This window comes from Macaca thibetana, chromosome X, assembly GCF_024542745.1.
Source record: "Macaca thibetana thibetana isolate TM-01 chromosome X, ASM2454274v1, whole genome shotgun sequence".
Classification (NCBI taxonomy): domain Eukaryota; kingdom Metazoa; phylum Chordata; class Mammalia; order Primates; family Cercopithecidae; genus Macaca; species Macaca thibetana.
The window spans coordinates 53,436,036-53,460,447 of NC_065598.1; the positions used below are offsets into that span (position 1 = coordinate 53,436,036).

General features: G+C 44.4%; 3 protein-coding genes across 34 annotated transcripts in view; 1 reads left to right on the forward strand and 2 right to left on the reverse strand.

Moving 5' to 3' along the window:
* The window catches only part of TSR2 (TSR2 ribosome maturation factor), a 1,158,091-nt gene that overhangs the window by 719,058 nt on the left and 414,621 nt on the right, over window positions 1–24,412 (forward strand). The gene's annotated exons all lie outside the window — the stretch shown is intronic.
* HUWE1 (HECT, UBA and WWE domain containing E3 ubiquitin protein ligase 1) overlaps window positions 1–24,412 on the reverse strand; it is a 650,778-nt gene that overhangs the window by 476,059 nt on the left and 150,307 nt on the right. The gene's annotated exons all lie outside the window — the stretch shown is intronic.
* The window catches only part of PHF8 (PHD finger protein 8), a 109,731-nt gene that overhangs the window by 76,996 nt on the left and 8,323 nt on the right, over window positions 1–24,412 (reverse strand). For all 5 annotated transcript variants that reach the window (XM_050776860.1, XM_050776864.1, XM_050776862.1 and 2 more), the window contains 4 exons: window positions 8,115–8,200; window positions 7,623–7,731; window positions 2,133–2,293; window positions 1,083–1,224 (listed from right to left, as the gene is read on the reverse strand). In XM_050776860.1, coding sequence (XP_050632817.1) covers window positions 1,083–1,224; window positions 2,133–2,293; window positions 7,623–7,731; window positions 8,115–8,200 — 498 coding nt within the window. The remainder of the gene's footprint in view (window positions 1–1,082; window positions 1,225–2,132; window positions 2,294–7,622; window positions 7,732–8,114; window positions 8,201–24,412) is intronic.

The window sequence follows — 24,412 nt, forward strand, 5'->3', positions numbered from 1 at the left end:
TCTGTAAGCTACCTTTAATAGTCTTTCAGGATGAAGTGAGGTATAAACTAACAAATATAGTTTTAAAACACTCTCAGGTTGTTTAACCTTGCATCTTAGAAACAACAGCAAGGGTCTTAATATTGTACCGTAATTACATAATATGTTACCATAGGGAAAGTGGCTAAAGAGTACACAGGACCTCCCTGTACACTTTTTTGCAACTTCCTATGAATCTACAAATTAAAAGTTAAAAATGTAAATAATCAAACAGTAAGTTTCCTAAGGGTAAAAAGATAAGTTATGATTTCTTGGTATTTCCCACATTTCTGACCCAAAGAGAAGACTATATACGTTATCTATTGAGTGTGTGAGTCCAGATAGAATCATTTAAAGGTAAATAGATTTATCTTTTTCTTTTTAAATGTAAGAAACCTACATGGGGGTAATTTTAGTAAATCTATTTCCAGGAACTGAGGACCTATCCCAGCAGTTACACAATGACTATGCCACTGTTGTATACAGGAGGAAAAGGTCAAAGGCGGCTGTCCTAAGGTCTTGAAAAAGGAGACAAAAATTAATTAAAATAGCTACTATGTAATCTATCCAATGCTATAAACTGTGGAGAAATATGACTCAAGTGTTATAATATGAGGAGCTACCCTAGAAAATATAACCCAGCTCGCCATCCCAGAGGAAGAAACCACCAGGAAGAAGAGAAAGGAACACGAGGCAAGGTGCAGTGGCTCATGCCTGTAATCGCAGCACTTTGGGAGGCCGAGGCGGGCAGATCACCTGAGGTAGGGAGTTCGAGACCAGCCCTGCCCACATCGTGAAACCCTGCCTCTACTAAACATACAAAAATTAGCCAGGCATGGTGGCGGGCGCCTATAATCCCAGCTACTCAGGAGGCTGAGGCAGGACAACTGCTTGAACCCAGGAGGCGGAGGTTGCAGTGAGCCAAGATCGTGCACTGCACTCCAGCCTGGGTGACAGAGCAAGACTCCGTCTCAAAAAAAGAGAGAGAGGAACACGAATGTACACTAGACATATCACACAAGTTTCAGGTACTTTGTCAGGTTTGCTATTCCTGCACCTCTTACCTGGTATCAGAGAATTCCAAACTAATGACATTGAGGACTTTCTCCCTCTTGCCGCTGTAATAATATTTCACAAAATCACCAAGCTTCATCTTGCAGTCAGCCTGGCGGGTCACATCAATCACATCAATCTCTTTGTCAGAACCTGGAGTAAAGAGATAGGTTCTGCACCAAGTAGTCTCAGGGACTGTGGAAGACTCTCTTGTCCCCTCATCAGTCCCTAGAATGGCCTTACACTTAAAGCTTCTCTCCACCGACACTGTATGTATATGTGTGTGTTTGTTTGGGGGGCAGGGGTAGGAACACATCACACTTTCCTTAGATCTATGTGCCCTGCTAGGGCAATGGAACTACCTGACACACAGCCTCACACATAGTAGTCCACCTGCCTGGGCCTTGCTTCTCCATTTCTTCTCATCCTCTCCACAGAATCTCATGCCCAGATAACAAGTGGCATGTGAGAGCCACAGTCAAAAGCTTTCTCATTTCAACAGAAGATAGACAATGATCCCTAGAACTTCCCAGGTAAAAAACGGAGTTCAACCTAGGGTTGTATAGACTATTAAAAGGAGAAGGAGCTGGGCGTGGTGGCTCACGCCTGTAATCCCAGCACTTTGGGAGGCTGAGGCGGAAGGATCGCTTGAGCCCAGTAGTTGGAGATCAGCCTGGGCAACATAGCGTGACGTCATCTCTACAAAAAATAAAACTAGCTAGGCATGGTGGTGCATCCCTGTAGTCTCAACTGCTCGGGAGATTGAGGTGTGAGGATCCCTGGAGCCCAGGAGGAGGAGGTTGCAGTGAGTTAATCACGCCACTGTACTCCAGCCTGGGCAACAGGGCGAGACCCTGTCTCTGATAAACGAATGAGTGAATGAAAGAAGAAGAGACTAGGATGTTGGCTCTCTCTGCTGAAGAATGACTTTGGACAAGGCATTTCACCTCAGATTCCCAAGATGTTTAGAGAGGAAATGCAAAAACAGATTTGAGGGGAAGGGACACAGATCTTGACAGGAATGAACAATGTTACAATTAAAAGAGTCTGTAGTGTCTTACCAACATAGTGTTCAACATCCCTCACAGTGAATGATGGCGAGGGCAGCGTCATGCCCAACCCATCCTTCTTCAGGACCAGGATGGGCACACTGAAGCTATTTTCTTCCAGGAATTCCACAGTCAGTTGATTTCCAGTGGGCTTCAGAATCACTTCATCTGAGCTGAGGGCCACAGAAGAGAAAGCTTGAGCCTGAGGCACTGCCCACTAAAGGCCTTATTGGAGGCTGCCACTCACCCAAGAGGTGGGGTTTTTATGAGGGGACTTAATGTAAGCTGGTAACTAATAGCAAAAACCTCATCTGCTAGGGAAGAAATGATCTGTCCAAGGCCAGAGACCAGGTCACTGGCAGAGGTGGGGAGTATTCTGCCAACATGGTGCTCTTCTCTGGGTGACAAGAAGAAATCAGTCAAAAGCCTGGCCAGAAAGAAAAGACACATCTGACGAGTTCGGCAGATTTGTTCTAACCAAGAGCAGCATTACCCAATTTAAAACACTATCAAAGAGAAAAGACTGATTAAAACAAAACAGCAACATTTTTACATCAACTTTCTCAACATGCGTACTTAATGAGTTTCAGCCTGGGCATCATTTCTAAACCTGTCTCCACAAAAAAAATTCAAAATTAGCAGGGCATGGTGGTGCAGGCCTACAGTCCTACATACTTGGGAGGCTGAGGCAGGAAGATCACTTGAACCCTAGGAGTTGGAGGCTACAATGAGCTTTGATCATGCCGCTGCACTCCAGTCTGGGTGACAGAGTCCCTGTTTCTTTCTTTTTAAAAAAAAAAAAAAAAAAAAAAGAAAAATAGTTTTCTTTAAATCATGGTGGAGAAAAGATTTATATTTGACAACTCTGACAACTTGTGCTGGGACAAATATATTAAGCTCAATGTCTATCTCATTTTTTTTTTTTTTTTGGGACAGAGTTTCACTCTTGTTACCCAGGCTGGAGTGCAATGGCATAGTCTCGGCTCACCACAACCTCTGCCTCCCGGGTTCAAGCGATTCTCCTACCTCAGCCTCCCGAGTAGCTGGGATTACAGGCATGTGCCACCACGCCCAGCTAATTTTCTATTTTTAGTAGATACGGGATTTCTACATGTTGGTCAGGCTGGTCTTGAACTCCCGACCTCAGGTGATCCGCCTGCCTCAGCCTCCCAAAGTGCTGGGATTACAGGCGTGAGCCACTGTGCCCGGCCTGCCTATCTCATTCTTTACATAATCCTAGATGGTCCAAAGATTAAATTCCAAAAAATAAGGCTTTAAGAGCAGAAAAACCTGGGAAAAACCCAGTAGTCATTAAAAATAGCAATAAATAAATTTAACCATATAGAAATTAAAATATTCTGCAAGAAAGCTGTTATAAATCAGTAATAGTAACACAACAGAATGCCTGTCAACACAAGCTAGCAGTTCACAGAGAAAACAATCAAGCTGGTTTATAAATGTATGAAATCTAAGCCTGAGTGCAGTGGCTCACAACTGTAATCCCAGCACTTTGGGAGGCCAAGGAAGGCAGATTGTTTGAGCCCAGGAGTTGGAGACCAGCCTGGGCAACATGGCAAAACCCCGTCTCTACAAAAAAAAAAAAAAAAAAAAAAAAAAAAAAAAAAAAAAAATTAGCTGGGTGTGGTGGCACACACCTGTAGTCCCAGCTACCCAGGAAGCGCAGGTGGGAGGATGGATTAAGCTAGGGAGATCGAGGCTGCAGAGAGTGGTGATTGCACCACTGGACTCCAGCCTGTCTCAAAAAAACAAAAAACAAAAAACAAAAACAAAAACAAAAAACTACTTATTTCCTTCATAATTAAAGAAATACAAGTGTGGGCTGAGTGCAGTGACTCATACCTGTAATCCCAACACTTTGGGAGGCTGAGGTGGGCAGATCATTTGAGGTCAGGAGTTTGAGAACAGCCTGGCCAGCATGGTGAAACCCCGTCTCTACTAAAAATACAAAAATTAGCTGGGCATGGTGGTGCGTGCCTGTAATCCCAGCTACTTGGGAGGCTGAGGCAAAAGAATTGCTTGAACCCAGGAAGCGGAGGGTGCAATGAGCTGAGATTGCACCACTGCACTCCAGCCTAGGCAACAGAGCAAGACACTGCCTCAAGAAAAAAAAAAAAGAAAAGAAAAGAGAAAAAGCACAAGTGGAAACAGTAGGATTTCACAATTTATCAGAAAGGCAAAAAAAATTGATAATAAACAATATTGGTGGCCGGGCGTGGTAGCTCACGCCTGTAATCCCAGCACTTTGGGAGGCCGAGGCAGGTAGATCACCTGAAGTCAGGAGTTCAAAACCAGCCTGACCAACATGGTAAAAAACCATCTCTACTAAAAATACAAAAATTAGCCGGGCGTGGTGGCAGGTGCCTGTAATCCCAGCTACTCGGGGGACCAAGGCAGGAGAATCGCTTGAACCTGGGAGGCGGAGGTTGCAGTGAGCCGAGATCATACTATCGTACTCCAGCCTGGGAGACAAGAGCGAGACTTCATCTCAAAAAAAAATAAAAATAAAACAAACAAACAATATTGGCTAGGATATAGGAAAATCGGCACCCTCCACACATTATCTGTGGGAATGTAGAATGGTATAGCCACTATGGATGTAATTGGCAATGTATGCAAAAACTTAAGTGCAAAGATATTCATTACAGTATTTCTTTGTAATAGCAAAATACTGGAATCAACTTAAATGTCCATCAGTAGAGGACCTGCTAAATAAATGTTACACCATGCAATGTAACATTAAACAGCCATGAAAAAGAACATCTGTATGTGCTATTATGGATTGATCTCAAATATACATAAGTTTTTTTTTAAAAAAAGCAAGACACAGGGCTGGGCGCGGTGGCTCACGCCTGTAATCCCAGCACTTTGGAAGGCTAAGGCGGGCGGATCACGAGGTCAGGAGATCGAGACCATCCTGGTCAACATGGTGAAACCCCACCTCTACTAAAAATACAAAAAAAAAAATTAGCTGGGCATGATGGCGGGCGCCTGTAGTCCCAGCTACTCGGGAGGCTGAGGCAGGAGAATGGTGTGAACCCGGGAGGCGGAGCTTGCTGGGAGCCAAGATCGTGCCACTGCACACCAGCCTGGGTGACACAGCGAGACTCCGTCTCAAAAAAAAAAAAAAAGCAAGATACGGAACAATATATAGTGTTTCCACTTGTGTCAGAAAAAGGAATTAAAAAAATCTATGTTTGGGCCGGGCGCGGTGGCTCAAGCCTGTAATCCCAGCACTTTGGGAGGCCGAGACGGGCGGATCACTAGGTCAGGAGATCGAGACCATCCTGGCTAACACGGTGAAACCCCGTCTCTACTAAAAAAAAATACAAAAAACTAGCCGGGCGAGGTGGTGGGCGCCTGTAGTCCCAGCTACTCAGGAGGCTGAGACAGGAGAATGGCCCGAACCCGGGAGGCGGAGCTTGCAGTGAGCTGAGATCCGGCCACTGCACTCCAGCCTGGGCGACAGAGCGAGACTCCATCTCAAAAAAAAAAAAAAAAAAAATCTATGTTTGTATATGCAAAAACCATTTCTGAAAGAATCTACAAATAACGGGTTGACTTTGGAGAAGGAACCTGAGGAGTCTGGGGTAGAGAGGAGAGTTTCTGCCTTTAAATAAACAAATAAAACAAGAAATATTAAGTTGAAGAAACACTTATTCCAAGTAACACTTCGGTTACAGAAAACATGAAAACAAGTAAAAAAAAAAAAAAATAACAGATCCTGATAAGGCTGCGGAGCAAAGGGAATACTTACACCATGTTAGTGGGAATGTAAATTAGTTCAGCCACTACGGAAAGCAGTTTGGAGATTTCTCAAAGAACTTAAAAGAGAACTACCATTCCACTCAGCAATCGCATTACTGGGTATATACCCAAAGGAAAATAAACCATTCTACTAAAAAGATGCATGCACTGATATGTCTGCAGCATTATTCACAATCAAACTAGGTGCCCATCAACAGTGGAATGGATAAAGAAAAGTGTGGTACATATATACCATGGAATACTACACAGCCATAAAACAGAATGAAATCATATACTTTTCAGTAACATGGATGCAGCTGGAGATCATTATCCTAAGCCAATTAATGCAGGAACAGAAAATCAAATACTGCTTGTTCTTACTTTTAAGTAGGAGCTAAACATTGGGTACCCATAGATAAAGATGGGAACAATAGATACTGGGGACCAGTCTAGTCGGGAGGGAGGTAGCAAGGAAGGGGCTGAAAAACTAGCTACTGGGTACTATGTTCACTGCTTGGGTGATGGGGCCATTTGCACCCCAAACCTCAGCACATGCAGTATACCCACTTAAACAAACCTGCACAAGTACTTCCTGAATCTAAAATCAAAGTAGAAATTATTTTTAAAAAACCTGAACATGGTCTACTGAATTAAAAAAACCAAGCAAAAGAGACTGCTTTGTTCCTTTTTTTTTTTTTTTTTTTTTTTTTTTTTTTTGAGACGGAGTCTCGCTCTGCCGCCCAGGCTGGAGTGCAGTGGCCGGATCTCAGCTCACTGCAAGCTCCGCCTCCCGGGTTCACGCCATTCTCCTGCCTCAGGCTCCCGAGTAGCTGGGATTACAGGCGCCCGCCACCTCGCCCGGCTAGTTTTTTGTATTTTTTAGTAGAGACGGGGTTTCACCGTGTCAGCCAGGATGGTCTCGATCTCCTGACCTCGTGATCCGCCCGTCTCGGCCTCCCAAAGTGCTGGGATTACAGGCTTGAGCCACCGCGCCCGGCCCTTTGTTCCTTTTTTTAACTCATTATTTTTGCTTATTTCATGTAATTTACTTTTGACAAGGCCAGCTTAATTTTAAAAAGATAAAACCTCTTTTCGATTATAAAAGAGATATATGACCAATAATTTTTTTATATTAAAAGAGTTTCTTCTTCTCTATGAGAGAATTAAATTTTCTGATCCTAAGACTCCTTCTAGGCCGGGCACGGTGGCTCAAGCCTGTAATCCCAGCACTTTGGGAGGCTGAGACGGGCGGATCACGAGGTCAGGAGATCGAGACCATCCTGGCTAATACGGTGAAACCCCGTCTCTGCTAAAAATACAAAAAACTAGCCGGGCGAGGTGGTGGACGCCTGTAGTCCCAGCTACTCGGGAGGCTGAGGCAGGAGAATGGCGTAAACCCGGGAGGCGGAGCTTGCAGTGAGCTGAGATCCGGCCACTGCACTCCAGCCTGGCCGACAGGGCGAGATTCCGTCTCAAAAAAAAAAAAAAAAAAAAAAGACTCCTTCTAGTCAGCATTCCTTGGGTAAATTTAAGTATCTAACTTAGGTGAATACTGCCTCCCAACTACCGAAAGTTTTCCAGAAATTGACCAAACCAGAAGGAATTTGCAGAGCCCTGAAGATACTCACAAATTGGGGAGGCTCCTAATGGGACAGCCACTGGGAAAGCTGGGAAGAGGTGAGTTCCAGCCTCCCAGAGCCCTGGCATTCACCAGCCATTGGAGGTAGGGTTCCTCACCTGTCAAAAGTCCTACTCCGGAGCTCTCTGATGAACGTAGGGCTCCCAGTCTTCACTGGTTTCCCCTTGTGTGTATCATGCCCCTTTGAAGATCCACGGCGTTTTTTCACTAAGCCAGAAAAAGATGGGAGATTGTGAGTCAGAACGGTCATGAGCTATGATACCAAGAACAAAGGCCTCAGTAGACTCTCTTCCAATCTAACCACCCCTTGGAGCATTTGTAGTCAATGAGGTCCTCACAGATTCAGGAAAGTTCCTGGTGAAGATGGGTACTTTCTCTGGATAAGCCTTAGGAAGAGAGGGAGGTGAAGTTATTAACTTCTGCCCTCTCAGTGAGATAGCTGCTGGCCTGTGGAGCCTGCACAGGCTTCTGCTATTTCCTGAGGAAAAAGAATCAGAAGTGCTCAGGCAAAAGCAATCACTCCCCCAAATTTCCTTTCCTTTGTCTCTCCTCTGGATTGTCTTCTCTAGGAAACCCTAAGATCTACTTACTAATGGAGGGCCCATGCAAGACTTCACAGTTGGGGCAGTGGTAGAGGTCAATGTCAGCAGCCTTCTCCTCTTCAACACCAACACAACTGAAAAAGAGAAAAACAGTCAAGGTTTATGGAAATTTTATTTTTTATGAGGTCTAGAACAGTGCTGTCCAGTAGAACAGCTATTAAGTACATGTGGCTATTTATGTTTAAATCCATTAAAATTAAGTAAAATTTAAAATTTCAAGTGCTCAGCAGCCACATGTGGTTAGGGGTTACTGTATTAGACAGTGGTGTGATCATGGCTCACTGCAACCTCTGCCTCCTGGATTCAAGTGATTCTCCTGCCTCAGCCTCCCAATTAGCTGGGATTATAGGCATGCGCCACCATGCCTGGCTAATTTTTGTATTTTTAAGAGAGACGAGGTTTCACCACATTGGCCAGGCTGGTCTCAAACTCCTGAGTTCAAGTGATCCACCCACCTCTGCCTCCCAAAGTGCTAGGATTATAGGTGTGAGCCACCACGCCCAGCCTTATAACCTAATTTTTAAACTTGAGATACTTTATTAAATGAAAAAGACTAAAAAAAAAAAATTCTAGTCAACAGTAGTTCTGAATGAAAAATTACAGATAATCCTTTTTATCTTATCTGTGCTTCTCATTTCCTACAACAAACATCTGTTGCTTATTTCACATTTTAAAGACTTAAAAAGATTTAAAGGCCGGGCGCGGTGGCTCAAGCCTGTAATCCCAGCACTTTGGGAGGCTGAGACGGGCGGATCACAAGGTCAGGAGATCGAGACCATCCTGGCTAACATGGTGAAACCCCGTCTCTACTAAAAATACAAAAAATTAGCCGGGCGAGGTGGCGGGCGCCTGTAGTCCCAGCTACTCGGGAGGCTGAGGCAGGAGAATGGCGTAAACCCGGGAGGCGGAGCTTGCAGTGAGCTGAGATCCGGCCATTGCACTCCAGCCTGGGCGACAGAGCGAGACTCCGTCTCAAAAAAAAAAAAAAAAAAAAAAAAAAAAAAGATTTACTTAATTTTGAAAATTTGACTTTGCATGTATATGAGGTGGTAATCTCACAAGATTCAACCTTCCCTTACTAGGGAAGGCACCAGCAGCCCCCCAAATAAATTCTTGCTAAAAGTAAACACCTAGGCCAGTCACAGTGGCTCATACCTGTAATCCCAGAACTTTGGGAGGCTGAGGCAGGAGGATCACTTAAGCCCATGAGCTCAAGACCAGCCTGGGCAACAAATTGAGACCCCCAACTCTACCAAAACAAACAAAAAAATTTAGCTGAGCATGGAGGCTGAGCTGGATCACTTGAACCCAGGAGATTGAGGCTGCAGTGAGCCATGATTGTGCTACTGTACTTCAGCCTGTGTGACAGGACGAGACCCTGTCTCCAAAAAAAAAAAAAGAAGACCCAAGTCTTAAAATCTTTGGTTTGCCACACACAGCAGAGAACATTAAGGCAGAGTTCAAGTTGTTTCAGCCAAGATCATGCTCATAAATGGACTTCCTGGGATTAGGACTCTACCATCTTCCCAACTAATAATCTCATGCCTATAAACCAGCACCTTATCAATAAACCAGGGATATCACCATCAACTTTGTAGGGGTTTTAAGGATTCAATAAGATAATGTATATAAAGTGCAAAGCATGGCCAGTCGCGGTAGCTCACACCTGTAATCCCAGTACTTTGGGCGGCCAAAGTAGGAGGATTGCTTGAGGCCGGGAGTTCAAGACCAGCCTGGGCAACATAGGGTAACCCCATCTCTATAAAAATAACACTAATGTGTGCAGCACAGTGAGCATAAAGTCTGATACACAGTAAGTATCTGGTTTCACAGTAAGTGCTAGAAGTCCAGTCTGGACCTCACCTTTCACCTGCCTAAACCTTCTTCAAAGATATTCCCCAGACCTTGTAGCATTAACTCACTTCCCTGGACTGCATGCTTTCTATCTCATACCCCCGTTCCCTCTGGACAGTACTGAAGAAGGAAGCCTCTTCACCTCTCTCTCCCCTAAACTTTCACCCCATGTGGCTATGTGCTTTCTCTACTCTAATCACCCGCTGCTCGTCCCCTTTCCCAACTTGGTAAACAAACTGCTGAACATTGGCACTCCCTTCAACAAACACTCCTTCACCTTCCAGGCTTAACTGAATGCAGTTTCTCCTATGGGAAAGTCATTTTCTCTACACCACTGCCACTCACAAAGTGTGATCCACAGACTAATGCTGGCCTGTGAACTATTTACTACAGGTCTGTGATAAGTACAGAAAGTAAGAGTAAGCATCACTATTATGCAAAAGTTTTTACAGCAATGTAACAATAATTTTATATCTGTTCAATCTAATAATAAAATTTTGGGCTTGTCTTTTATATGTTTTTTGGTTCATACCATATATATATATATATTTTTTTTTTTTTTTTGAGACAGAGTCTCGCTCTGTCGCCCAGGCTGGAGTGCAGTGGCGCGATCTCAGCTCACTGCAAGCTCCACCTCCCGGGTCCATGCCATTCTCCTGCCTCAGCCTCCCGAGTAGCGGGGACTACAGGCGCCCACCACCACGCCCGGCTAGTTTTTTGTATTTTTAGTAGAGACGGGGTTTCACCGTGTTAGCCAGGATGGTCTCGATCTCCTGACCTCGTGATCTGCCCACCTTGGCCTCCCAAAGTGCTGAGATTACAGGCATGAGCCACCGTGCCCGGGCAGTTCATGCCATTTTTTCTAATAATTCTTTTTTTTTTACATTATAAAAGGATTGGCCCATTATAGATTGGAAATTTTAAAAGTGCCTTGGTTCTTTGCCACATAACTCAGGACTGGGTTGTGGCGAGCCATCCCTCTCACTCCCTGGTGAGACTTCCAGATCATCTCTCCTCTACCCTTGTGTAAGAGTTCCCACTGCTCTGAGTTCCATACCATCCAGCCATACCACGTCCCACTCCTCTTCATCACTGCCACATACCCATCTCCCCAACATACCCCTTCAGTCGCTGAAGAACCTGCTCAGATTCTTCTCCAACCCAAGTCCTGCCAACATCCTACATGAAATCAGTATCCATGTGGAGATACAACATTCCAGGCACTTAGTGTCTTGATCTTCTCATCTTCAGAGACTGCTACCCTCTACTCCCATTTCAGGTACCAACTCTCATGACCATCCCCCAGACCCTGTCAACACCAGCAACTGCTGTACCTCTGGAGTATGAAACTCATACATCACCCTCTCTGACCACAAGTCTATCTATTCAGCTGTCATTCACTATATCCTGTTCTTTGCCCTCAAAACTCACCTATTCATACACTCTTGACTTTACCCTCCCCTTCCTTATCAATAAGGTTGAGATTCCAGCATTCCTCACTTCAATCATTCTCTTACAGATATCCTCACTTGCCCCACTGCCTTTCATCCCCACATGCAAACCCTAACCCTGGCTCAGTACAACTACCTAACTCTAGACCACTAGATGTGGCCAGAGAAAAGTCACCCATTGGATTGGTGCCATCATAAATTCACTGTCCAAAATATTTGGATTGGTCGGGCAAGGTGGCTCACGCTCGTAATCCCAGCATTTTGGGAGGCTAAGGCAGGTGGATCAACTGAGGTCAGGAGTTTGAGACCAGCCTGGCCAACATGATGAATCCCCATCTCTACTTAAAATACAAAAATTAGCTGGGAATGGCGGTGGGCGCCTGTAATTCCAGCTACTCAGGAGGCTGAGGCAGAACAGCTTGAACCCAGGAGGCAGAGGTTGCAGTAAGCCGAGATCGTGTCACTGCACTCTAGCCTGGGCGACAGAGCAAGATTCTGTCTCAAAAAAAAAAAAAAAAGTCTGGATCATGCTGCCTGACGATCCTTCTGTAATTCCCCACTCAACTCTCTCTCATTATCTACTGTGGCTATTTCAAATCTCTTACCCCGCTACCTGCCTCTTCTCTCTCAACAAATTACCTTGCTTCCTACTACTTCTGGTTTTTGTTTTTGGTTGTTGTTGTTGTTGTTTTAAGCATTCTTTGCTTTCATTCTTTGAGTTCCTTAATGTTTTTATTTTACTTTGTTTTTTTTAGAGTCAGAGTCTCACTGGGTTGCACAGGCTGGAGAGCAGTGGTGCCAGTCATAGTTCACTGCAGCCTTGAACTCCTGGGCTCAAGTGATCCTCTTGCCCCAGCCTCCCAAGTAGCTAGGACAAGCACACACCACCATGCCCAGCTAATTTGTGTCTGTGTGTGTGTTTTGTAGAAAAGGGGTGTCTTGCTTTGTTGCCCAGAATGGTCTCAAACTTCTGGCCTTAAGTGATCCTCCTACCTCAGCCTCCCAATGTGTTGGGATTACAGGCGTGAGCCATCATGCCAGCCACTTCCTACTTCTACACTTGATCTTAGCCAAAAGACCGAGAGGCGATGCACTTCCTACTTCTTAGAGAAAATTAAGTAATCAGAGGTGAACTACCTTAACTTCTCATCACCAAATCTACTTCCTTCTACACCCATCCTTTTTTTCCTGTCGTAACAACAGTACTATCTTTCCTTCCTTCTAAAGCCAAGTTTTCCATCTGGGTCACATGTTTTCTTACCTTCTCAATCAATTATTCCTTCTTTCTGCAGTATCTTCAATCTCTCTCTTTCTCTTCACAATAGCATTTAAACAAGTCTATTCGTGTTTACAAATTCAAAAACCAAGACCTACCCACCCTCCCATCCTCCCTCCCTCCTGTCTGCCCCTTCACAGCCAAACATCATCTTTCTTTAAACCTATGCAGCTTAAAAACAAAGTAAATAAATCTATGCAGCTTGATAATGATCCCTTTTTTGAGTAAGTAACGGTTGTACATGGTGCAAAACTCAGAGTACAGAAGTATATAGAGTAAAAAGTCTCCCTCCCACCCTTAGCTGCCCAGTAGTATCAAGAGGTGTTCTATCAAAGCCAAATCAATACTTTCTTAGGGTTGCTATGTGCACTTTGTGACTCATCCCCTGCTACAGTCTGATCTTAGTCCCCACCTTCTTTAAAATAGATCTCACTGATGTCCCGACCTCTTTGTTGATACAAGCAATAAGTACTTCTCCGCTTTATCTCCCTTAACTTCTTAGCACCATTTTCGCACTGCCAACCCTGTACTCTCTCCACCTGACAAGCTTTCTACCCTTTACTTTTATAATGCCCCATTTGGCTGGTGCCCTTCCTTCAGCAGATATTTAATGAGCATCCGCCAGGCTATGTCTGGTCTAGGTGCTGGTGAGACGAAGACAAAAAACAAAGCATACAAAAATCCCTGCCCTCACAGAGCTGATGTTCTAGTGGGGAGGAAGACAAGAAACAAGATAAATCAATGCAATTGGTGAAACACATTGTATGTTAGATAATGAGAAGACCTAGGTAGAAAAAAAAAAACAGGAAGGGGAATATAGAGGAATATATATATATGTGAATATATAACACTATACACCACACACACACACACACAATCGGGGGGGGGGGGGAGAATGGCAGTGAGGGTGAAATATTAGATAGGGAAGACAGGTAAAGACTGACAAAATGGCTTTTGAATAAAGACCCAAAAGGAGTAAGGGAGCAAGCCCCCCATGTGGCTATGAAGGAAGAGCATCCCAATAAGAACAGCGAGTACAAAAGCCCTGTGGTGGGAGCATCCCTAGACTACAAAGGTAGCAGAGAAGAGGAGAGTGTTCTAGAGTAGAGAGCTAGGAGGACAGTACTAAGTCAGAAAGGCAATAGACTCACGTAGTAGGGTATTGTAAGCCACTGTAATGCACTCTAGCTTTTCCTGGGTAGCCACAAGAACTGGGGAGTCACAGCCACTATGAGTTAGGGATGTGATGTGATTTTAATTATGTCTTTGGCTGTTCCTTTTTCGCAATGAATTCTTTTTCTCCTGCCCAGTCCTTAAATGTTGAAGTTTCTTAGGTCCTCTTACCTGGGCACTCTTTTCTCCTCACTTTTCCTCATTGTTCTCACTCCCGGGGCTCCATGTGCCCTCTATGCACTCATAACTCCAAGCCAGATCTTCCTGCTGGATTTTAGACCCTTCCCTCCAAATGCCTCCTGGGGGAGACATTTCTACTGGATAGTCACTTACGTACTTCAAATTCAACATGTCCAAACTCAGTTTTTCCCTCTGTCTGTCCCCTAAACATGCTCCCTTCTCTTAGGTTTCCCACTTCAGCAAATGGCTCCATAACCTCACCAGGCATTCAAGCCAGAAACCTGGCAGCTATCACTGATTCACCTCTAGCCCTCTCCCTCCACTATACCCTGAAGTAGGCATTCTAGCATCAAGTTAAGAACACTGACTTTAGGTCAACTCTCTGGGTTTGCATCTTGGCTGTGCCACTTACTAGCTGTGGGATCTTGGACAAGTTACTTAACCTGTGCCTCAGTTTCCTCATTGTAAGATGGGGATAAAAACTGTACCTACTTCATAAGGTTGTTATCAAAAGCTAATGAACTAATATATAGGAAGTGTTTAGAACATTGCCTGGCCCATAGTAAGTGCTCTGTATGTTTGTTGTTGTTATCCAAGTTATCAGCACGTCCTATCAACTCTCTTTATTAGCTATCAATTGTGCCAATTTGTCATCCTTACTGCCCCTGCGCTAGTTAAGGCCACTATTATCTCTAACTCGGTTATTGGCCTGCCCTCCTAACTGGACTCCTGGCCCCTATTCTGTCCCCACCCAATCGGCCCTCCACACTACAGCTAAAGTGATCATTTAAAAACACAAATTTGATCCTATCAACCCATGCTTAAAATGCCTCGCAGGGTTCCTATTTTTCCTAGGGTAAAGTATAAACTTACCATGGCCCAAAAGGCCTTGCCTCTCTGGCTGAGCTCACCTCTTTCCCCTCACACACAGCGTACGCTAGGAGAGACATTCCTACTACATAGCTCACTTACAATCTGTGGGGCCTAATGGAAATGAAAGTGGGAGCTCCCTGTTCAAAAAATAGAAAAGCTTTTTCCTTTCTTCCATGGTCTCTCTTAACTTACCATGCAGTTTTAATATGCTAGTTACTGTCATGCTCCCTCGGGTATAGGGGTAACTCAAGAGGCGAGTACAGGCCCACACAAGTACCCTGGGGCCCTGCCCGGTGACTTAGTACACAGGGTACATGCACCCAACCGACTCTGTCCACACCTGCACCTGGGCCCAGCGCCCCAGGCAGCTAGCCAAGAACCTGTTCGGGGAGGTAGAAAGGCAGCAGGAGGTAGAACCACATATGAGCCAAGACTCTTAAGTCCCCATCGCACACTCCACTGTTCCATCACATACAAATCACAAAATCAAAGGCAAAATTATTAAGAATTTCAAGACAACCACCACAGAACATTAAACCTCAGGCATGGGGCACCATGTGACTATAGCAATTGCACACCTATGAAGCCAGCCCTGCTCTAAAAAGCCAGCAGACTCTCAGTGCCATACTCTGTCTATAGCTCTAGCCTCTGGGTTTCATCACATGTATCTCCTTCTACCTGAAACATTCCTGCTCTTCCTCTTCCCTGCTGCTGTGGCACCACCCCCCCACACACTATCCCTATTTCAGCCTTTACCACAAGGCCTTGGAACTGCTCACTTACCTGCTGTCTGTCCCCACTACATTTGCCAGATAGTGTATCTTGTTTACCAAAAGTCCTCACCTTTCCCATCTCTCAGTCTTGCCTTACTTTATTATTCAACAAACATTCAAAGTGCTAGACAACTCCTCATATCAGGGAGGCAGACATGAAAAATCGGGCTTCTGGCTATACTGTCTCAACAGTTACCACCTGGGACCAAGGGTGGTAAATGCTGATTTGCTCTGAGTAGCTTCCTTAGTCAAGAGGATAATTATTATAGCACCAGGTCTTGTGATTAAGATGAGTTATCCCCATCGTATACTGCAAAGCCAAGCACACGGTAAGCAGTCAGTATTTGTTAAGTAAATGAGTGCATAAATTCAACAAATATTGATTGAGCACAGACACTGCCCTCATGGACTGGACATTTTAGAGCGGGAGACAGAGAGGCAGTGTCAAAACAGTTTCATAAGTGCTATAAAGTCAATAAAGCAAGGTAACAGGATAGTGAGTGAATGAATTTGAAGTTAGCATAAAAGGCACTGAGAAAAAAACTGAGCTATGAACTTTACATATTATCACATTTAATCTCCACAACAAATCAGGGCCTTCCATACAACATTCACAGACATTAAACACAGAAGCAGAGGTTTAAAGTACAGGCTTAGGAGCCAAAATGCCGAGGTTTGAATCTCACCTCTGCCACTTACCGCTATGTGAACTTAAGCAATTCATACTTAACCTTTCTGCATCTCAGTTTCTGCATCTGTGAAATGGAACTACTAATTGTACCCACTTCATAGGGTGGTTAAGAGGATTAAATGAGCTAAAATAGGTAAAGTACTTAAAGTTCCTGGCACATGATAAGTATTAGCTATTATCATCATCGTTAATATTATCCTGATTTAACAGATGAGAAATCTGGGTCTGAGTGGTTAATTGTTGGCAATTACAAAACTACTAAGTAGCAGAGCAGGATAAAAATTCAGCACTTTGTGACTCTACTATATCACTACAATATGTAACCAGGATATAATGTGGGGTAATTAATACAGTCAAGTGTTATGAGCGCTCCAAAATGGACACTCAATTCTTCCAGGGATGTGGAACTGAGTGGGAGCTGAGGCTTGGAGATGCCTGAGAGATGATGATGTTGCTCAAGATCCTGTCTGGCTTATCTCCTCAACCTTGCTTTCTGAGGGTGCCCAAGGATCCAGGTCCAGACAGAGCACCATCTATAAAACCAGAAGCTGAAGCATCCACCATTCCCACCATTCCACCCCCCAACTCCAGGCACACAGGACTTAAAGGAATGCAAAGGACACAGCAAGTTCCAGTGCACCTAGGAAGTGTCTCCTTTATGAGTTTGTCATGTAATAGGCTTCACTAAATTCTAGATGCACCAATGGAATAACTTCATATGCACTGACATGCACACAGACTGTTCTATCTCAAAAAAAAAAAAAAAAAAACCCGAACAAAAAAACCCTTTTGTGATCCCCTCAGCCACTGCCCCATTACTCTAGTCCCCTTTACACCAAATTCCTCAAAATTGAGTCATTCTTGAGTTCCTTCTTTCACAATCCCAATCCAATCTATCAGCAAATCCTGTATCAATATATATTCAAAATCCAAACACTTCTCATCATCACTGACTCTACTTTAAGCCACCACCGCTTAACTAGACCAGTGTTTCTCAAATTTTAGGGAATATCAGAAACACCTGGTAAACTTGTTAAAATACAGATTCCTAGGCCCCATCCCCAGAGATCCTGATTCAGTAGGACTGGGTTGGGCCTACAAATGGGTTGGGCCTATAAACGTGCATTTCTAACGACCTCTCAGGTGATACTGATGCTGCTGATCCAGGGACCACGCTTTAAGGAATAATGATCTACAGTAGCCCCCAAATTCTCCCTGCTTCCACTTTGCTCCTAACCTTCAGTCTATCCTCACAATAGCCAAACCTGAATCAGATCGTAACTCTCACTTGCTCAAAAAACTTCTGTGGCTCCATTCCAGAGTAAAAACAAAGTCCTTACACTCTATACCCGTGGTTTTTAAACTTAGCGTGCATCAGAAGCATCTGAAGGGCTGTTAAACCACAGATTCCGGGGCTCCATCTCCAAAGTTTCCGATTCAGTCTGGGGTGGGATCCAAGAACTGGCCTAACCAGTTCCTAGATAATGCTGATCCTGCTGGTCTGGGAACCATACTTGGAAAATCACTGCTGTATATGATCTGCGCACCCCCGACCCTTAACCTCAGCTTCTATTACTCTCCCCTCACTCACTCTGTTCCAATAGCATTGGACTGGAATGGTAGCATGCCAGGCCTGCTCCCCACTTGGGTCCTTTATTTCCTCTACCTGAAACACTCTTCCCCTCCTTACCAGCATGGCTTCCTTCCTCACTTTCCTTCAGGCTCATATGTAACCCATCTGTAATCATCCTATATAAAGTAACCACTACTTCAACCCTGGGGTGGTACTTCTTCTCCTGCTCACCCTACTTTACTTTTCTCTAGACCATGTATTACCACTTGACACACTATATATTAAGCTGTTAGTTTACTGTCTCATGCTCACTGCCATATCCCCCCTTCCCCACCCCAGTGTCCAGAACAATGCCTGGCACATAGCACATACCTGATTTTCCCTATCTTCCATAACTTCTAACAACTTGAACAGTGATTTATATTGTCTATAGTACTGTATTCTACAGTGAGAGTACAGGAGACCCAGGTTTGATCTGTGGTCCAGCTGTCTGTGTAGCTTTAGGCACATTATTTAACCTATCACTGCTGGTTCTAGAACAATATGAAGTAGATGCACTCCTCCCTATCCCTCCAAGTACAGCTAAAAACCCTGGATATTATATACAAAACAAATACAAAACTCTGAAAGGTGAAGGGAAGAAAGCAGACCGACTAGAGACACCTAGCAGGTGGTGGATAGCACCAAAGATCAGTGGGGAACCTGTACTTCCACCCCAACCTGGCAGTCATCAAGTAGTACCCCCTTTCTGCCACTGAAGTGCAGTGTCTGAGAAGGTCTGCAAAAATGGAAGTCTTAAATAAGATCCAGGATCTCATAACATAATGCCCAACATGTCCAGAATATAATTAAAATAATTATTTGTCATATCAAGAACAAGGAAAATCACAACTCGAGTAAGAAAAGAAAATCAACAGATGTCAACACTGAGATGACACAGATGCTGGAATTATCTAAGAATTTTAAAGGCGCCATGATACAAAAGCTTCAACGAGCGATTAAGAACATGCCAGAAACAAATGAATAAACAGAAAGTGTCACCGGGCAGTGCAGCACTTTGGGAGGCCGAGGTGGGCAGATCACGAGGTCAGGAATTCGAGACCACCCCGGCCAACGTGGTGAAACCCCATTTCTACTAAAAATACAAAAGATAGCTGGGCGTGGTGGCGTGTGCCTGTAATCCTAGCTACTCGGGAGGCTGAGGCAGGAGATTCGCTTGAACCCGGGGAGGCAGAGGTTGCAGTGAGCCAAGATCACGCCATTGCACTCCAGCCTGGGCAACAGAGTGAAACTCTATCTCGGAAAAAAAAATAATAATGATAAAATAAATAAATAAATAAATAGAAAGTGTCAGCAAAAATTAGCCAGGCATGATGGCGTGTGCCTTTAATCCCAGGTACTTGGGAGGCTGAGGCAGGATAAGCACTTGAACCCGGGAGGTGAAGGTTGCAGTGACCCAAGATCGCACCACTGCAATCCAGTCTAGGTGACAGAGCTAGACTCTTGTCTCAAAAGAAAAAGTGTCAACAAAAAATAGAAAATCTCCGGAAAAAAATAGAAGATATAGAAAAGAACCTAACAGAATTTTTAGAACTGAGAAATACAGTAACTTAAATGAAAATTCTTTACATGAGTTCAACAGCAGAATGGAGAAAACAGAGAAAAGAATCAGTAAGTTGAAGATAGAACAATAGAAATTATCCAATCTGAACAACAGAAAGAAAATAGATTGGAAAAAAAATGAACAGAGCCTCAGCAACCTACAGGACTACAACAAAAGACAAACCCAAAGAAATCCACACTAAGACATGGCTTAGTCAAATTCCTAAAAGCAAAAGACAAAGGAAAATCTTGAAAGCAATGAGAGATAAATGACATATTACCTCAAAGAGAACACCAATTTGAATGACAAAGCCTCTCTCATCAGAAACCACGGAGGGCAAAAGGAAGTAGCAGAATAGTTTTCAAGCACTGAGATAAAAGAACTAGAAACCCAGAGTTCGATATCAAGTGAAAAGATCCCCTAAGAATTCAAGGGAAATCAAGATATTCTCAGATGAAGGAAAACTAAACATATTTGTTGCCAACAGACTTACCCTAAAAGAATGAGTAGGCTTGGCGTGGTGGCTCATGCCTGTAATCCCAGCACTTTGGGAGGCCGAGACGTGTGGATCATTTGAGGTCAGGAGTTCGAGACCAGCCTGGCCAACAAGGTGAAACCCCGTCTCTACTAAAAATACAAAAATTAGCGGGGTGGTAGTAGCATGCGCCTGTAATCCTAGCTACTCAGTAGGCTGAGGCAGAAGAATCGCTTGCGCCTGGGAGGCAGAGATTGCAGTGAGTCAGAAAGCACCACTGCACTCCAGTCTGGGCAACAGAGTGAGACCCTGTCTCATAAATAAATGAATAATTAAAAGAATAAGTAGGCCGGGCACAGTGGCTCACGCCCGTAATCCCAGCACTTTGGAAGGTCGAGATAGGTAGATCACAAGGTCAGGAGTTCCGAGACCAGCCTGGCCAATATGGTTAAACCCCATCTCTACTAAAAATACAAAAATTAGCCAGGTGTGCTGGCAGGCGCCTATAGTCCCAGCTACTCATGTGGCTGAAGCAGGAGAATCACTTGAACTCGGGAGGCAGAGGTTGCAATGAGCCAAGATCGCGCCACTGCACTCCAGCCTGGGCGAGATAGAGCGAGACTCCGTCTCAAAAACAAAAAAGAACAAGTAAAGGAAGCTCTCTGAAACAGAAAAGAAATGATAAAGGAGGAATCCTGAAACATCAGGAAATTAGACTGAACAAAGAGTAAAAATATGGGTAAATACAATATACTTTCCCTCTCCTCGAGTTTTCTACATCATGTTTGATAGTTGAAGCAAAAATTATACCACTGTATGATGTGATTCTTAATGCATGTGTAACAAATATTTAAGATTCATTACATTATAAACAAGGCTGGGCGCAGTGGTTCACACCTGTAATCCCAGCACTTTGGGAGGCTGAAGTGGGAGGATTGCTTGAGCCCAGGAGTTCGAGACCAGCCTGGGCAACATAACAAAGACCCAGTCTCTACAAAATAAAAAATTTAAAAAATCAGCCAGGCGGCCAGGCGCGGTGGCTCACGCCTGTAATCCCAGCACTTTGGGAGGCCGAGGCAGGTGGATCACGAGGTCAGGAGTTCAAGATCAGCCTGGCCAAGATGGTGAAGCCCTGTCTCTACTAAAAATACAAAAAATTAACCAGGCATGGTGGCAGGCGCCTGTAATTCCAGCTACTCTGGAGGCTGAGGCAGAGAATTGTTTAAACATGGAGGGTGGAGGTTGCAGTGAGCCGAGATCATGCCACTGCACTCCAGCCTGGGCGACAGAGCAAGACTCTGTCTCAGGAAAAAAAAAAAAAAAAAATCAGCCAGGCATGGTGGTGCATGCCTGTAGTCCCAGATACTAGGGGGTGGGGGGCTGAGGTGGGAGGATCACTTGAGCACAGGAGGTTTAGGCTGCAGGTGAGCCGTGACTGTGCCACTACACTCCAGCCTGGGCAACAGAGCAAGACTCTGTCTCAACAACAACAAAACAATTAATTATATTATAAACAAAAGAGCATTAAGGCATGTAAAGTTTCAATCGGACACGGTGGCTCACACCTGTAATCCCAGCACTTTGGGAGGCTGAGGCAGGTGGATCACAAGGTCAGGAGTTCGAGACCAGCCTAGCCAACATAGTGAAAAGTTGTCTCTACTAAAAACACAAAAATTAGCCAGGTACGGTTGACCGCGCCTGTAGTCCCAGCTACTCGGGAGGCTAAGGTGGGAGAATCGCTTGAACCCAGGAGGCGGACGTTGCGGTGACCCAAGACCACGTCATTGCACTCCAGCCTGGGTGACAGAGTGAGACTGTTTCAAAAAAAAGAAAAAAGAAAAGTAAAGTTTCTACTCTTCAATCAAACTGGTAAAATGTCAAGAGCAGTTGCTTATGGTAAGTTATATGTATAATGTAATACCTAGAGCAAGTACTGAAAAAAGCAATATAGAGATAACTCGGGCCAAGAGCAGTAGTTCATGCCTGTAATCCCAGCAATTTGGGAGGCTGAGGTGGGAGGATCATCTGAAGCCAGAAGTCCAAGACCATCCCAGGCAACAAAGGGAGGTACCACCAACCTACACCCACACCCTCCCCACACGAAAAATTAACAAAATTAGGGGACGCAGTGGCACGTGCTTGTAGTTTCAGCTACTGTAGAGGCTGAAGCATGAGGAGATTGCTTATGCCCTGGAGTTTGAGGCTGCAGTAAACCATGATCAAACCACTGCACTCCAGCCCAGGTGACACAGAGACCCTGTCTCAAAAATAAATGAATGAATGAGTAGGCCGGGTGCAGTGGCTCACACCTGTAATCCCAGCACTTTGAGAGGCCAAAGCGGGCAGATCACCTGAAGTCAGAAGTTCAAGACCAGCCTGACCAAAATGGAGAAACCCCGTCTCTACTAAAAATACAAAATGAGCTGGGTGTGGTGGCACATGCCTGTAGTCCCAGCTACTCAGGAAGCTGAGGCAGGAGAATCACTTGAACCCGGGAGCCGGAGGTTGCGGTGAGCCAAATCGCCCCATTGCACTCCAGGCTGGGCAACAAGAGCGAAACTCTGTCTCAAAACATAACAAAAAAAGAAAAAAGAAAAAAAATCAGCAAGGATTAGAAGAATTCAGCAACACCATTAACCAACAGTAGTTAATTGACATTTATAGAACACTCCACCCAAAAATGGCAGAATACACATTCTTTTCCAGTGATCATGAAACATTTACCAACATAGACTCTGGGCTATAAAACAAATCTCAATAAATGTAAAGGAATTGAAATCATACAGAGCATATTCTCTGACCACTATCAAACTAAAAGTCAGCAACAGAACGATAACAGGAAACTCTACAGAAACTTAAAAATTAAACAACATATTTCTATACTTCATGGGTCAAACAGGAAGTTTCAAGGGGAATTTAAAAATGCCTTGAGCAGCAGGAGGATCACTTTAGCCCAAGAGTTGGAGGCTGCAGTGAGCTATGATCCTGCCTCTGCACTCCCGCCTGGGCAATAGAGTGAGACACTGTCTCAAAAAAAAAAAAACCTTTTTCTTTCTTTTTGTTTTTGTCTCAAGAAAAAAAAAACCTTTTTTTTGTTTTCTTTTTTAATGCTTTGAATTACATGAAAAGGGAAAATGTAACATATTAAAATCTATCGGTGCTGAGAAGGAAATTAACAGCTAAAGGCTTACATCAGAAAAGAAAGAAAGGCCGAGTGTGCTGGGTCACACCTGTAATCCCAACACTTTGGGAGGCCGAGGCAGGTGGATCACCTGAAGTCAGGAGTTCAAGACTAGCCTGGCCAACATGGTGAAACCCCATCTCTATTAAAAATACAAAAAATTGCCGGGCGCGGTGGCTCAAGCCTGTAATCCCAGCACTTTGGGAGGCCGAGGCGGGTGGATCACGAGGTCAGGAGATCGAGACTATCCTGGCTAACATGGTGAAACCCCGTCTCTACTAAAAATACAAAAAACTAGCCGGGCGTGGTGGCGGGCGCCTGTAGTCTCAGCTACTTGGGAGGCTGAGGCGGGAGAATGGCGTGAACCCGGGAGGCGGAGCTTGCAGTGAGCCAAGATCACGCCACTGCACTCCAGCCTGGGAGACACAGCGAGACTCCGTCTCAAAAAAAAAAAAAAAAAAAAAAAAAATACAAAAAATTAGCTGGGCGTGGTGGCAAGCGCCTATAATCCCAGCTACTTGGGAGGCTGAGGCAGGAAAATCACTTGAACCCAGGAGGTAGAGGTTGCAGCGAGCCGAGATCGCGCCATTGCACTCCAGCCTGGGCAACAGCAGCGAGACTCCGTTTCAGGAAAAAAGAAAGTCTCAAATCAATAATCTAAACTCCCACCTCAAGAAACTAGATAGAGAGCAAAATAAACCCAAAGGAGAAAGAAAATAATAAAGTGCAGAAATCAATTAAATTGAAAACAGAAAGACAACAGAAAAAGTTAATGAAACAAAAAGCTTGTTCTTTGAAAAGATCGATAAAACTGACAAACCTCTAGTAAGTCTGACAAATACGAAAACGAATTTTTTTTGTTTTTGTTCGAGACAGGGTCTCGCTCCGTCGCCCAAGGTGGAGTGCAGTGGCGCGATCACAGTTCACTGAAGCCTCAACTTCCTGGGCTCAAGCAATCCTCCCGCCTCAGCCTCCTGGGTAGCTGGGACTACAAGCATGTGCCACCCATCCAGCTAATTTTTGTATTTCTTGTAGAGACGGCATTTTACCATGTTGCCCAGGCTGCTTTCAAACTCCTGGGCTTAAGCAATCCACCAGCCTTGGCGTCCCAAAGTGCTGGGATGACAGGCATGACATCATATGCCCAGCCTGATACATTTTTAGTATCACGAAACAAAATTAT